At 41.7% G+C, this 15,232-nt stretch overlaps 1 protein-coding gene across 2 annotated transcripts in view; it reads left to right on the top strand.

The window, feature by feature from the left end:
• The first annotated feature begins 7,699 nt into the window (after positions 1 to 7,699).
• Positions 7,700 to 15,232, top strand: part of hivep1 (HIVEP zinc finger 1) — a 65,097-nt gene continuing 57,564 nt past the window's right edge. Inside the window, exons 1-2 of one of the 2 annotated variants that reach the window (XM_005739720.2) lie at positions 7,700 to 7,797; positions 9,934 to 10,069. In XM_005739720.2, the coding sequence (XP_005739777.1) occupies positions 10,030 to 10,069 (40 nt within the window). In that variant the 5' untranslated portion in view covers positions 7,700 to 7,797; positions 9,934 to 10,029. Of the gene's footprint in view, positions 7,798 to 8,394; positions 8,919 to 9,933; positions 10,070 to 15,232 lie in introns of those variants that run through there. The other variant, XM_013912575.1, reaches the window with a different exon arrangement.

Consider the following 15,232-nt stretch of genomic DNA (forward strand, 5'->3'; position numbering starts at 1 on the left):
TCAGGGAACTCAAGCTACTTTGGGCTGCTCCCTCATTCACAAGGGGTCAGCACAGCAGTTGGCTCAGCATGTTTCATTTGGCAGGATTTTATGCTGCCAAATGAAACCCCACAGCAAATACGGGCAAAAAAACAAAACAAAACTGTATTCAATAATTACATTCAGAGAGATGGAAATGAGACAGAAAGGGAGCCTGCTTGAGTCCTAGATCCTTCCTGAGTTGATTTGCATTATCTTTAAGGTATGTAGGGTCAAGTTTTCAAACTCTGTTTCCTTCTGACCTTCGATTTGGATAAGAAAGGACTATCTAGCCGGTAGTACAGAAGGGCAAGGAACTGACATTCAGAGTGAGTTTCTTGTTTACACCATGATTCAAAGATTTCTACAGCCAAATAGGGTTGTTAAAAAAAATCAATACTCAGTAATTTTTAGTATTGATTAGTGTCTATCAGACACTCATTTACAGCATTATCGATACCAACACTGCTGGCTATACTTCCTCCAGCAGAAGCACAACTTCCCTGGCCACACTACTCTCTAGCAGCTGAAAGTAACACTCACAACACTAAACAACACTTTATGAGAAATTTTGTAAAGTTCCTCTTTCAGCATCACTGAAGTATTTGTTTTCATTAAGGTGAGGCTGGCTGGCACACATGTTACTGCTAGCCATTTAACTGTTAGCAGATCTCCAATAACCACATTAGCCACCTGTTAAGTTGTCAGTAAGGTGGCGGCTAGTGATGTAGGAGTAAAACAGCCGGTAACAGCCCTGCCTTTTGGTACCATTATTAAATTAGGAAAGCATGTTTCTGCTAATTAAACATTTTTTGGCAACCCAAGAGTCAAAATGTCAGTTTGGTATTTAGACATGTCAATTTAAAAATTACAAATTATTTCCAAATTCCAAGTTGTGTATCTTAAGAATTAGACTAAAAGCCATTACACAGTGTGTGTCGTCAAAATGCAACACAAAATTCAGAAATTTCCAGATCAGATCTTTCTGTCTAATCTAAACATAAACCAAATGCAACTCAAAAAAAAAAAACCCACTGTGATAGAAATGAAGTCAACATCAGACCACGATGAGCTCATCCTGATTTATTTAAACAGGAAAAGCAAGAAACTGAGAATCTGGGTCCAATTCACAGGAGAAGGCCATTACTCATAAGTAGGTGCAAATTTGGAGTTACTTAGTCAGGAAGTTAAAATATTGAGATAAGACTTAGTTAAACCCGTTTTGCTTTTTTAAACTGCGTATACAAGCTTCCATAATAGGTGTTATTTTACCATGATAACACAATTATTACCCTATTTGACTTGCAATGACAGTTACACAGCATTACCTGTTTATTTTCTTAAAATCGTAAAATATCTTAACATATTTGTCACATATAATAAACACAATCCTGTATTTTGTTCACCATATAAGGCAACATATGAAAACTGCTGTCATTGTTTGTGTTATTCTAGATTTTATAGAAGACTAGAACAATGCAGCCAATGTGTGGCATCACACATGGTATTGAGTATTTTCTTGGGTTATGCTATTAAGTTTGAAATGCTACTATAATGACAACCCTAGAGCCAAATATAATGTCACACAGCCCCCAGACGTCTTTTGAACATCTCTGTGGTTTAACTAACCCATGTGCGATCGGGTTAGATGGATAATTGATGCAGCTTTCACCTAAAGGAAGCATGTTTAACATAAAAAGAATCGGTTCCAACATAGAACCCTGTGGATGCCCATGATTAACTTTTGTTTAAGAGATGATTCTCTGCTAAACAATTGTATATAAATTGGAATCTATCAGCTAAATAAAAAGAATAGGAAACAAACAAAGCTGCCCACGTCATCATTTGCACATGCCTCAGTTTCTATCTGTCTAGAAAAGCTCAAACACAGATCTTGGCGTTTTCAAACAGGGTCAGCGGCGCTCACAAGCTTGCTTACAGTCCTGTAAAAACCCTTTTCCTCATGAGTGTAGGGCCTTTTTAAAGCGAATGAACCAAACAAGTCAATTCACACCTAATCAGATAGAACCTACGCTACAAGTAGATTTGCATGATGAATTTTAAGCTTTCGTGACAATACCTTGTAATTGTGAAACTGTGCCCCCTCAGAAAAACTGACTAAGAAACCCGGGGGGGGGACTTAGACAAACAGGCAATAAGAAGCAGTTTTTCACTATAGCCAGTGCAAACCTCTGTCGGCACGATCAACTGTCTTTACAAGCAGAATACATACAGTTCAATATACTTAAAAACCTGAATGAATTGTGACTGCTGGATTATTTGTTTGATAGGTCTGCAACAGCGATTTCTGCCTTCACCCGTTGTAATACTATAAATCTAAACAACCTTCCAGGCTAATAACACATTTCTGCTGATCTTTAGAGACACACGTGGATCGGCTCTAGCTACAACCACAAAATTATTATTCTTTTTATTGGATCCCTGCTTGCATTGACTTTGGCTAACACGGAGGCATCTGAGGGCTCAGTTCATAAACAGTTGTTCTACTCTTGGCGTTTGGTTAGCTCAAACCAAACAAGCTATCTTCTCGGGGAAAATGTGGTTATGTAAACACACACACACCATACCCTCCTCACTATATTCATCTTGAGCTGAAAACCCCAAAACATTTCAGTTTTAATGAGAGTGTACAGACAGCAGTCTCATAGAGAAGAATGAGAATCCTTTGCAACAGCAGCCGCTGCCATTTTAGCTGTTAATTGACAAAAAGCCTTGTTGTATTCAAGAGAGAGGAACCGAATCACCTTCACGACACCCCTCGTTCATTCACAGAAGATGAACCACACAGAATCACTGCAGCAATTTTCAGATCTGACTGTGAAAAGACAACAATTTGTTCCTCTCCTTGCAGAAAAAAAAGTTCCACTATTCAAATGTGCCATTTTAAGTTGTTACAGTTGAAACAGGTGAGTCATAAAGCTGAACTGAGCCAGGAGTCCTACTCTGCAGACTGCAGGAAGCCTGTGATATGGTGGTGGGCGGCTGTCACAAAATAACTTATTAATGGGTAGATTTGCCTCACTGCAGCAAAGTTTCTTCGAGTGGCGGTGTGTTTCTCAGAGACTTTTTGCAGCATATGCAGCTACTGACATATTGAACAATGAGTTGAAGATGCATTTTATCTCATTGTCATCTTCTTTTTTTTAATACACTGTTGCAATAGGATGGAAATTATACCAGGAGGCTTCTTAGACATAAACTTGCTTTCCTAATGCACTTCAAACAACTGGTTACCGGGCGAAATTATTCATTTTATTTATGCATTTATCTGAGAGCTATTTTGGTGCATGGGGTAAAAAAAATAAAAATAGCATGACCTTTTGCATTCAGTGATGTATCATTGCTGGGCTGGACCAACTCACACTCACCGTGACTGTGGAGCCAGGAATACAGACATGGGATAAAAATAACAACACCAGTGCACCCAGGCAACTGCTGCAGAGCGTTCTGCTGCGGATCACGTTAAAACACCCACAGCCTAAATAAATAATAATAAAATATATCATTAGAGTCGTTTTAACGGTTTGTGTTGCTCCACAGACCTCTGTGTGTGTGCCTGAGTGGGCTGTGAGAACATGTAGCATTATTGTTTCATGCTTATTAAAGGAAACTGAGCAAGAAGTAAAATTTCCCTCCATGCTTGCAGGTTTCTCGTCACCTAAATGGCTCGCAAAGATGAAGCTGCAGTGGAAAATGTGAGTTAAAAGCTGTGTGTAAAAGAGAGTGTGGAATCACAAAGGTCATGTAAGACATAGCACATTTGACACTGTAGAGAGAGATTTATACGTTTTGTATTATTTCTGTTAAACAAACACAAAGACAGTAGTTTAACTTACCGTTCCTGTCAGGTTCGGTCTCATTAGGTCACATGAGCTGTTATTGTTCATTAACTACATTTAGTGAGGAATTTAACTCAAAAATCAACAAAAAATATTTATGGTAAGAATATTTTTTTCATCTTCTTTTTAATAATGCAGTTTATTGCCAATGTATATGAATTTGTTTAAAAAAGGAGAGATATTCCTTAAACCTCTTGGTTGCCTTCATTAGCTGGTGGACTGATTTCTATGCGACGGACATGGGTTGAATTTTATGCAAGGAATGTGACGCCTAGTGAACAATTCCAAGTGAGGTCCAACGAGCTCATGTTGAGGACGAGAAAATAAAAAACAATATGTATTTGGGTAGTTCTTCCCCCGTGATAGGGTTAAACAAAAGTTCAGCTCTAGAAGGAAATGGGTGGCCAAAAACACAGGATGTTGATGTGGTGATGGGGTGTGCGCATTGACAACAGGCTGGCAGAACTGGAAGATACAAACAGCCTTTATACAACAGGTGGGTGAGCAGGCGCTATCTCCTGAGGAAGCTGAGATGTTTAAAAATATGCAACAAAATGCTGGAGATTTTCTGTCAGGCAGGTGTGGAAAAGTTTTGAAATATTTTAATTTGTTATAGTTTTTTTTAATTTAAATGTACGCTTCCAGTACTGTGCAAAAGTCTGATTTCTTTGTGTTATATTAGGCAGTAACTTCATTTTACAGCACGACAGTGAGCCCAAACACAGTGCCAGTAGAGTAAAAGCATACCTGGATAGAAAAACATACAACGAAACACTATCAGTCGTGGATTGGCCAGCCCGCATCTCACCAGTACTGAAGCACTGTGGAGTCATTTTGACAGAAAACAGAACAAAAGGCAGACAAGATTCAGAGAAGAGCTTTGAATTAGCTTCAAGAAGCCTGGAGCACTTTTCCTGAAGACTACTTAAAGAAATGACAAGGAAGCTTAACTAAGAGGTTCAGGCTGTGTTGGAGAGTGAAGGAGGTCATACCAAATATGGACTTTCAAGCTCATTAGGATTATACAAACTCTGTTTTTGCCTTTTATAGTGCATTTCCATTGATGTTTGTACATTAAATTAAATAGCTAAACCTAGTTCTCATTTTCCTGGTGAAAATACAGTACTGTACATATACTGCTTAAGCCCTGTTCACATATACATCGATAATTTGGTAAATATTATTTGGTGACCAAAAATTATTCTTCTTAAAACTCCTTCGAGGGTGAAGATTATTAGAAACTTGATTTTGTGTGCACCTTTTTGATTTATTATTATTTTGTTGTAGTGTGTGTCAGTATTATTTGTGGGCTTCTAATTGACCAACACTTCTATACAGTGTTGCTTTGGCATGTTCTTTACTGTGCTCAACATCATTTTTGAGTGTTTAATGTAATTAGCAATTAAACAAAAAAGGCAGAAAATCTGTTTAAAAAAACACATGTATGCATTATTTAAGCTATATGGTGTAATGGTTAACATATTCGGCTAACTTGCAAAAATTCCCAATTTAAGACTGAGAGATATAAACTCTCCTGGTTTACTCCTAATGCTTGTCTTAAAGCCTGGACAAATGGGAGGACTATGTCAGGAGGGGCTTCCTGTGTAAAATCAGATATGTGAATCCATCAGCTATGGTGACCCCTTGCTAATAAAGTACATTTGCTTTGTTGAATTGAATTTTTAACTCCTGTAACAAAGGAATTTCCGACTTTGATATAGCTAAGCCATCCAGCCTAAATATTATCTACTCAATTAGTGGTGAAACGCCTTCACGAAATGTAAAGAAGTCCAGTGCTTTCCAAGCTTCTTATTAGAGAGAACTACATTCTACATCAGCGAGGGTTTAATGGAGGGAGTGTTTAGTTTTCAGGATCAAATCCAACCTTGTTTTTCTTTAAGCTAATGTTAGCTAATGCTAGCCCACCTGTTAGCTTTCCTGCTGACGAACTGCCGGCTAGCTCAAATTTCTAAATACAGTTTTGAGTGGATAATGTTGGGTAATTAATCCAAAAGAATTGCTTTATGAACTATAATCTGAAACTTTAGTGTCTGAACTGAATATATATCGTGTCTGTAGTACGCATGTTATCGAGACTTTCTAGAGGGAACGCATCAATCCAAAAAAGAAAAGCGGTGTCACAAATTATGATACGTAGACATTACCGCATTAATTGGTTTGTTATGCTTGAAAACCCACAAGCAATCACATAAAAACAGCAAACAATCAATTAAACCCTGAATATTGAACAGATGAAAACCTCCCAGCAGAGATGAATTGTTTATCAAACTTTTCCCTGTCAGCTCAGGAGAACTGTGGTGCTTTTTTAGGTTACTGTGGAGGAAATCATAAGTCACATATAACAAGGGCCAGTAAAACTCTTACTGGCCCCTTCGATGCTACAGCTACAGACTTAGAGTACATATCTGGAGAGACATGTTCATATTTCAAACAGACATATGAACACTAACTGAAGGAAGGACACACCTGAAACCACTGATTCAAATCACATTTAACATTTTACTCACTCAAGTGCAGCAGCAGCACGCTTCCTGTTTTTACACAATGTTGTTTTAATTTTTGTACAGCAATGTCATTGTATTTGTGCTGCAGAAAAGGGGCCTTTAATGAAACCCTTTAATAGTTTTATAATAACAATACGAAATCAAAATCAGTCCTAAAAATATATTTCTGCCCTGGAGTATTAGTATAGGACTATTTTCTTTATTATTTGTATTCGTCAGGAGATCAAGCACAAAAACGAACACTGAATACAAAATACAGATACATAAATATGTAAATATATAATATTTTTTAGATGTTTTACATTATCGACACAAATAATTGAGACCCATCTGCAAAACAAATAAGAAAAATACTAAAAAAATTTTAAAAAATATATATATTTTTTAAATTTAAAATTTTAAGCATCTGTAACTGATAAAAAATTGTACAGAGCATGCAATAACAAATAAAGCTTGCAGAAAACGAGTCACTATATATTTAAATTATACGTAGGAAAAGATTTTTCCAGATTTTCTATCTTTTTGAGGCTTGTGGAAAATATTTAATCAATTTTTTTATGGTTTAAATTACATAACAGGCTGAAACCCGATCTCCCACAGTTTCAAATCTGATTTAGGTTTCAGATGGAGATTCCCAGTCTAGGAATTAAACCCATATGAGGTAACAAAATCACTTGGTTTGTAACTGGGAACCCAAAGGCACCTGAATATCCACACTTTCACTGGTGTTTGTGGCTTTATATGTTAGTGGAGGAAGAAATCCCATAAAATAGGCCTTCTCGGTGAGTCATTTTGAACTGTATGCATTTCAGAGGCTGTTCGGCACCCGTGCAGACCACGGTTTATCCCTCTCCTTTGTTTACCGCCACGGACAGCGGTCCTGGTGCACGAAGTCCTCCCACCCCCCTGTTCACGTCCGTGCAGCTGGATCCGTGCACGGGGAAGCCCGGCCGGTAGTGGCGGAGGGGCACAACGTGACCTGACAACAAGGAACCTCCGGGAAAACCGTCAGTCCTGAGCTATGTGCAGAGGAGAGGCTGAGTGGGGGTCCGGCAGGGGGGTTGCAACAAGCGACGCGGAATGCGGCGCCTCACCTGCAGACGTGGAGGGAGCGAGCACAGGGAGGAAGAGGAGGAGGTGCGGCTCACTGAAGGGGCATCGACGAGGAGGCGTCGGGGCCTGCGCTAACGTGGCGGCCGTCGGGAGCCCCCCGCTGGCCTGGGAGGACACCCCTCGTGGCTGGGAGGCGGAGACGGGACCCCCGCTGACGTCAGTAGGCCTGTCCGTTTCCTGCAATAGAAAGTGAGAGAGAAGGTGAAGGGAGAAAAAACAGCGGATCCCCTTCTTACTCTAAAAGGTGTGCTGCGGCCCTGACACGAGCCAAACCCGCACCTGTGAGTATCACCGCGTCCCGCGCGCTCTCTTTGCTCCCCCGCGCGCGTTTGCGGCTGCTAAAGGTCGAGCTCGGCTGCTGCAGCCGGAGACAGTCCGACATGCTTTTATAGCTGTGTGTGTGTTGCCCGGTTTTAGCCCGTCGCTAACTTTGAGTGGGGGGAGAAGGAGGGGGAGGAGGAGCAGGAGGAAGGGGGGTCTGTTACTGAGAGAGGAGAGGTGTGAGTCTGTTTGTGCATTTATTTTATTATTTGTTTTTTGCGCAGTGTTGTTTTTGGACCCTGCAGCACAGAAAAAAAGAAAAAAAAACTTGCGCTTGCCGGGGTCGCCTCTCTGCGCAGTGCCCGCTGTTGCACTTGGAGGTAAGCCAAGCAGCTACACCTGCTGCTCCTCAGTGTGTTTGTGTGTCCGCTGTTGCCGTGACAAACGTGTGTATTTGTGTGTGTGGCTGAACTGGAATCTGACTGCATTTTGTTGGATAAAGGGAAGCGTCCCATTCGAGCGCTGTTGCAGCGACAAGCGAGGGGTTTTCCCTGGCTCCGCCCTCCCTCACAGGGCGTTCACGTGTTGCAACAGGCACAAAATACGCTATTCCCACGCATTGTTTTTGCTGACTTCATTGCACACAGTTAAATGCCAGTAATGCCCTTTTTTCTTTTTAGCTCTGCTTCTAATGACTGCACTGCATGAACCCGGAGCACACATGCTCCTGCAGCCCGCTCTGCATCTAATGCTTAATATTTCTCAGTCTTGTGATTAACGCACTCAGAGCCAGTGGGGGCTGCTGTTGCATTTCGCCCCTCAGGTGTGAAATCATCACTCTTTGGTCACCTGAACGGGACGCAGCATTGTATGTTGTTCTCCCTCGCTCTCGTTCTCTCTCTCTCGTGTTAGTATCGGGGTGTTTCCTCGCATATCTGTGCGCGCACAAACACACAGGCAAGCAGTCAGGCTGGCTGGCAGACGGACTGACAGACAGACGAAACGTCTCTCTCCTCCTGCTCCCCTAGCTCGTCCGCGCCGTCGACCCCTGCGCTCAAACACCACCCGGCGAGGAGCCCCTCTTCATGCGTCTACTGAAGCCGAGCTTGCATGTGTTTTTGTGCGACCTGCTGCAGCGAGTGTGAGTACCGTGAGATGATGTCATTGCTCTAGCGCCACATGTACCAACTGTATGGAGACAAAATATCACCATCATCATCATCATCATCCTCCAGTTGTAGTAAGTGTTATGTAACATTGGTGAGGAAGAGAGGAGGGGGGAAGAAACAAAAGACTTGATTCCTGAAGCACTGCTGCTCACTGCAACATGCACGTCTCCTGCAGGGGTAAGGGGGGTGTTTTGGGGTGGAGATGATGCAAGGGCAAAGGAAGGCTAATGGTGCCATTAAATGAGAGGTTTTATTCATGATTTTTAGTGATTTCCTGTCTGCGCAGAGGGGGAGCGTTTGCTCTGCGGTTGCTTGTGGCATGTCAGGTAGCTCTGTGGGTTTGACATCTGGGTAACATTTAACTTGAACACCAACCTTTTTCTGTCAGCTGGAATTTGCATTGCAGCCATAATAAGCTTCTAATCTTCCATTTAGGGAAAGGTCATCGATTGATATCAGTGCGAAAACAATCGATGGAGGATGCAGACCTGCAAGACTGAACTTTGACAGAAAGATCTCTGACACTTCTTTGCCTGACGCTCAGAGGGGAGGGGGGGGGGGGGGGGTTGTATAGTTTGCATGATTTGAGATCCACGCTGACGTTCGTTAAAGTGATGAGCAGTAACTCTATCATTTCTGTGTCAGCCTCAAGATCAGAGCGGCAGATAGCAGCCGCTGCAGGGTTATGTTGATATCGACAGAATGTCTTCACACCTCCTCCCCTCTGACGGCAGAGAGCAGGCCGAGCCTCACCGCGCAGCGCTGCACGTAGTTTCAAGGCGGCCCTGAAATGGGGGAAAAACTCCGACCCGGGCACCTGTTTGAGGAGCACGCTCAATCAGCCGCTCTGTCCTGGACTCCCAGACAGCTGCCAAGTGGGAGCAGGAGAGGCTGCACAGTGCCTCATTGATCTGTGGAGCTCATGTTTGGCCTCTGCAGACTTGATGTATTCACAGTATATGTGTGTGTTTGTTTATTCCCCTCTAGATGTGCCAAGACTGCTCAGGAGTCGACTCACCTCAAGGTTAACAGCCACTCCCCCCCCCCACCCCTCAAGATGCACCTGTGAACTGAGGCGGAAAGATGCCGCGCACCAAGCAGAACAACCCCAAGAATTTAAAAGGTGAGTTAGCGACCGTCCTGCTTCGAGGTTTCCTTGAGATACTTTCGGCTATAAGATGCGTTGGTTTGGATGGAATTTTTAAGGGGACGTGCTCTGTTGACTCGCCACCTGGTTGTATTTCTTCCTTCAAGATGTGTGATTCGATTGAAAATAGCGTCTTTATTTCCTGAAATGTCAGGCGTAGAAGAAGAAGAAGATGAAGAGAGGAGCAAGGCATGAGCTGAATAAGAGGAAGTACAGCCTTGCTGGTTGTTGCTGTGATAACATTATTTATGCTTATCTGAGAACTGAGTGTAGTGTTGGAATAGCTCTCCAGTGTTTGGGTTAAGTTGTGCTGTTTCTCCTTGAACTCCTCCAGGATTTTTTTTTTTTCATGAGATGGTGAAGTAGTTTTGGTTCCTCCATTTGCTGTTATCGTCTTCATGCTGCGTACAGACGTCAGTGCGCTTTGTTGCTGTTTTTCGGGCTAATGCGGTCGCCTTGTGAGAGTATAATTTACAGTCTTTGTGCTCATTTGCAGCCTAAAATTTGAGATTTTCTGCAAAGTTGGCCTGCTGACAGCTCGTGTACCGGAAAAGTAACCCTGATGCTGGTTTTGTGCTCTGTGTTTCTAGACAAACAAAATAACCTGTGTAATTTACCAGTGCACAAGTGGTACATATACCTGCACTCACAGCGTGCACAGGTCAGCAGTTTGCCTTTACACCGATCTCCTGATTTTCTTAGTATTGTTGCTCTGCAACCATCAGTGCAGCTGAACAATTGCGTTGCTTTGATCTCAACATTGCAACTTGGCATTGGACGCGAGGGGACGTTAAACCCTTTAGAGCTCTTCTGAAGACGAGGCTTTGGTGGATAAAAGGCTCAAAAGCAGAACTTCCTCCCGCGTGAGACTGGGCATTGTGTCCCGTGTGAAACCGAAAGCAAATATTAAATAATAAATAATGCCGTCAGTAAAATTCATCTTTAATTTTAATTTTGTGCATTTTTGTAAATCACATTAAAAGTAAAAAAGAAAATGGACTAATCTAACAATAAATATAATAGAATTTTAAAATATTGTATGGTTATCTTTATGTTCCAGTGACATGATGATTGTGTTTCTGACTATCCCGGTTACCCTTCATATTACGGATCGAGTTTAAGGTAGATGATACACGACTTTTCAGTAGTGGCTGCTTTATTGGAGTGCCCTCCCTCTGGTCACTGCAGCGAGACAAACAGAGAGGCTTATTTTATCGCCGGTCGGTTATCGGTTCACCTGAGACATCCTGGTGCTCCCTGCCACCAAACGCTTCGTGTAAAACTTGTATCCCCATTTTCATTTTTTTTATTTTAAGTTGTGATGTGATGCATTTTTGCTTTCACATCTTTGTGTCCCGAGTTCATTAATGTAAACAGAGAATTGTGGCTTTTGTTTGCCTTTCAAAGCGCAGTATTAACATAAAGCAAGCAGTGTTTTGCTTTTAATCTCCCTCAGTGGCACTCATGTCCTCCAGGGCCTGCCACCTCACACAACGGTGTGTTACAGGCGGTTTTTGGCGCTTGTGAATGTGCAGATATTTACTTGAATACATACATTTAACAAAGTTGAAGATTAAAGGCCTGATGGAGGCATGCTTAAGTCAAAGCATCCTCCCGCGGAGCACCAATTGGCTTGAAGGATTCCTTGTTATGTCGAGAATTGACAGATTTGTGTGTCAACAGACGTTTGCAGTTCACAGATCGACAAATGTGCAGCGTTACATGCTGGGTGTGAAAATGTGCATCACTGCCATTCCCCAGCAGTCAATCCTCACAGATTTGTCCACGAGCAGCCAGCCAGAGTCCCTCTGTTTATCTTATAAACACTTCCTCTGTGTGTGTGTGTTTTGTCTTTTTGCTCCTCGTGAAGCCTCTTTGGACAAACCACATAAATAATTGAGCTTTACAACAGTTCATTACTTTGCCCGACAGAGGACGATAGAAATGGCGGTCGAACGATGCTCGAGTCTGTTTAAATGGTGTTGGTCCAGACGGCGGTGCTGCAGCTGCTGCAGTGTTTGTGGAATTTGAATTTCAGAGTTTCAGAGGATGATTAGCAGAAATTTGATGAGCGCAGCTGATCGTTGTTTCAGGGGTGTGTTTAGAAGATCTTGAACGGCCAGAATTGTTTTTATTTTTTATTTTAAGGAGTAAAAATGTGCAAAGAATGAAATTCTTGTCTTCATAGTTGTGTTTTGGCTTCTTGAAGTTGTCCTTGAAGCAGAAAGTGACCTGAACCTGATGTTTTTTGCACACGTATGACTCAGATCTGTTCTATCATGACTATTTGAACACCACAAACCACACCGAATCTGATATTTTTCACTTCTGATTAGGGTCGCTTTCATATGTGCTTCTTATATTAGTTGTATACAGAACACGTGACCTTTCCATCGCTCACCTGAGTGTTTTGCCACGAGTCTTGTGGCGGAGATGCTGACATGTGTAGGTAAAAGTGACCTTTCACTTCATGAAATTTTGGTTTCAGTAAAGCCATTTGTGTCAGAGTGAAACCGCTCCCGGCTCCAGCTCCTCATCCACACGCAGCTCTATATGGGAGAAGCTCGTAAGTTTAAGTTGACTCTGTTTATCCTCTTTAATCTGAATCAGCTTACAAATGAAACCGTGAACGCTGGTTTTGCCTGTAATGCTCTATTATTGTGTCAGCTCAGGAATGTTTTTAAAAACAAAGGAGTGAAAACCAGACCGGAGCAGCAGTGTGAGGGTAGCCTGCACATTTATTCTGTTTGTCTGGGTGATGTCTCCCTCAAGCCATTTTCTGTGTTTGAACTTTTTTTTCTTGCCTTGTTAAAGTTGATTTGTGGTTCTTTGTGTGAAAGATGAACTGATTGTGGAAATCTGAGCCGATACAGGTGCTTTTAAAGAAGCTGGCTCACAGCTGATGCTGATATTGATGTTTTTAATTGATTTGTGTCTGTGTGTTTTATCAGCTCTTCATTTTTCAGCATTTATCCAGTACAAATGCTGATGTTGGTTTTATCATTACTGCCCAGCTTTGTGGGCATATTTTTTATATTTTCTTTTAGGTTTTCTGATCATCTTGACTCTGTGGGTTTGTTTGATGTATTCAGCCCACTTTAGTTGATTCCCAAAGTTCAATTTGCTTTTTTTTTTTTTTTGTACAGCAAATGTATGAAATGTGAAGTTGTGTTGGCTGTGATATTACAGAGATAACATTTGGCAGTGGTGCAGCTTTTCATTGTTTGCTAGTAAACTAGGAGGAGTTTCCACAGATTTGGATTGTCCTTATAGCAGATAGTTGTTGGTGTTTTTTGTGTATGTGTTGTAAGAAACACAAGTTTTCCTCTGCAAATATTTCAGTCTGAGCCCCAACTGCACAGTCTTGGGCTGCAGGTGGAGACAGGAGTCCCTGTTCTGCTCTGCAGCTTTGGTTAGCTCGGCGTAGCAGCGCTCTGAACCAGCCTCTCCACCTGCTGTAGGTTGTGGTCAGAGAGGCCTTCAAGCTCATAAGTTAATCACATACGGTGCTGGTCTGAGCCTGCCTAGGTGAAGTCTATGTGTAATTTCTGAATGAAAACTATAGCCCGAGACATTGTTTTATGGCAGTCTGCTCTAATAAACTGTACATTAGAAAAGGCTAAACGGTTTTTACTTAAATGGAAATGTTAGTTGTTCGGTGGGTTTCTGTGGCTGCTCGGCTTATTGTTGTTCAGTAGGAGGAGAATTAACTGTTTTGACATTTTAATGTGGACGCAAGTGTAGAGACAACTGCACTGTGGGAGGATTTTTACATAAGTGTGTTCAAAATTTACGATTTGGCTCTTTATTTTAGGTCAGATGTTCTGTTGTGGTGGTAAAATCAAACCTTACAGTTTAAATGCAACTCTTTACTCAGTTTAAAGTAAAGGTCTCTCTGTGTTTCTCATCTTTTAAATGCAGTACAGTGTCAGCTAAGTGCTGACTTATTTCCATCCTCCATTCTTGTGACATTTCTGAACATCTTGTGGGGAGTACCCACTTCACTTCCTCATCGCTCGATGACTTGTTGGCGTCTCCTCGTGCCTTTTGACCCAGTTCATCACCTCTCCTCAGGGCTCTGCTCTCAAGGGGTTTTCTTTATCAGACAGGAAGTGCTAATTGCATGGCGTGCAATCACATGCTTAAACACTGCTGTGGAGAATTTCTTTTTCTGGAGACTCAAAGAAGCCTCTTCAGACTGCCCTGAAGCTGTCACATGATGATGCTCAACGCCTGCCTTTAACACAGAATTTCCTTTGCACATTAACACTGCAGGAATTCATCAAGCAAGGAGGTGCTGTTTAATTCTTTTCTCAGGTCCTCTCTGCCTTACAGGCTTGGCAGCATCTGCCTGGGATATAAAAAGAAGCACAGTAAAAAAATTTCCCTCCAGTCAACTAAAATCTGACTTGACAAACATTATACTGTTAGGAAACGAAGAACGAATGTTTTCAGAGTCTTGGTTACATTATTTCTGTTTTCTTAAAGTTAGTTTTTATTGTTTTAAGCCATATTTTACAGAAGTGTGAGCCCCGTGGTGAAGCTTTTAGTGGAAAAAGAAAAGCGAAGATGAGTTTTAAGCTTCATTAATTTATATACTTCAGAGAGGAGGAGTTTTTTGTTTTTGTTTTTTTAAGGCTCAGGTGGTACAACGTGCTTGCGACTAACCTCAGTTTAATGGTGGTTTTGTCCCCGCCTCTTCCACATGTCAAAACGTCCTTGTGCAAAACCCCAAACTGACTCCCAGGTCTGCTCTGTGTGTGAGAATAACTGAGAAATGTAAACTACTTTAAGCACCACGGAGGTAGAAGTGTTCTAAAAGTGGAAACCATTAATCATATCTGTTGCATTCATTTGCGTGTTATCTTAAGGTTAAAATCTAAAAAGACCAAAGCATGAGGATTTATTTGAAAAAGAAACAAGCACACCTGAGAACAGCATTCCTCCTCCAAGGCTGAAAATGTGCCCCCAGCTGTGCATGAATCCAGATTAGTTTGTGCCAATTTGTTGAAGTTATGATGGCAAATGTCCAATATAGCCTTTTCTCACAGTGGAGATGAGTCCACATCAAGATCCTGGTAGACTGGCCCAACTTAAAAGTGATTAACTTCAATCTCTGGTTAAATCCATCCATAACTT

Source organism: Pundamilia nyererei, unplaced genomic scaffold, assembly GCF_000239375.1.
Source record: "Pundamilia nyererei isolate P.nyererei 1_Seehausen unplaced genomic scaffold, PunNye1.0 scaffold00093, whole genome shotgun sequence".
Classification (NCBI taxonomy): Eukaryota; Metazoa; Chordata; class Actinopteri; order Cichliformes; family Cichlidae; genus Pundamilia; species Pundamilia nyererei.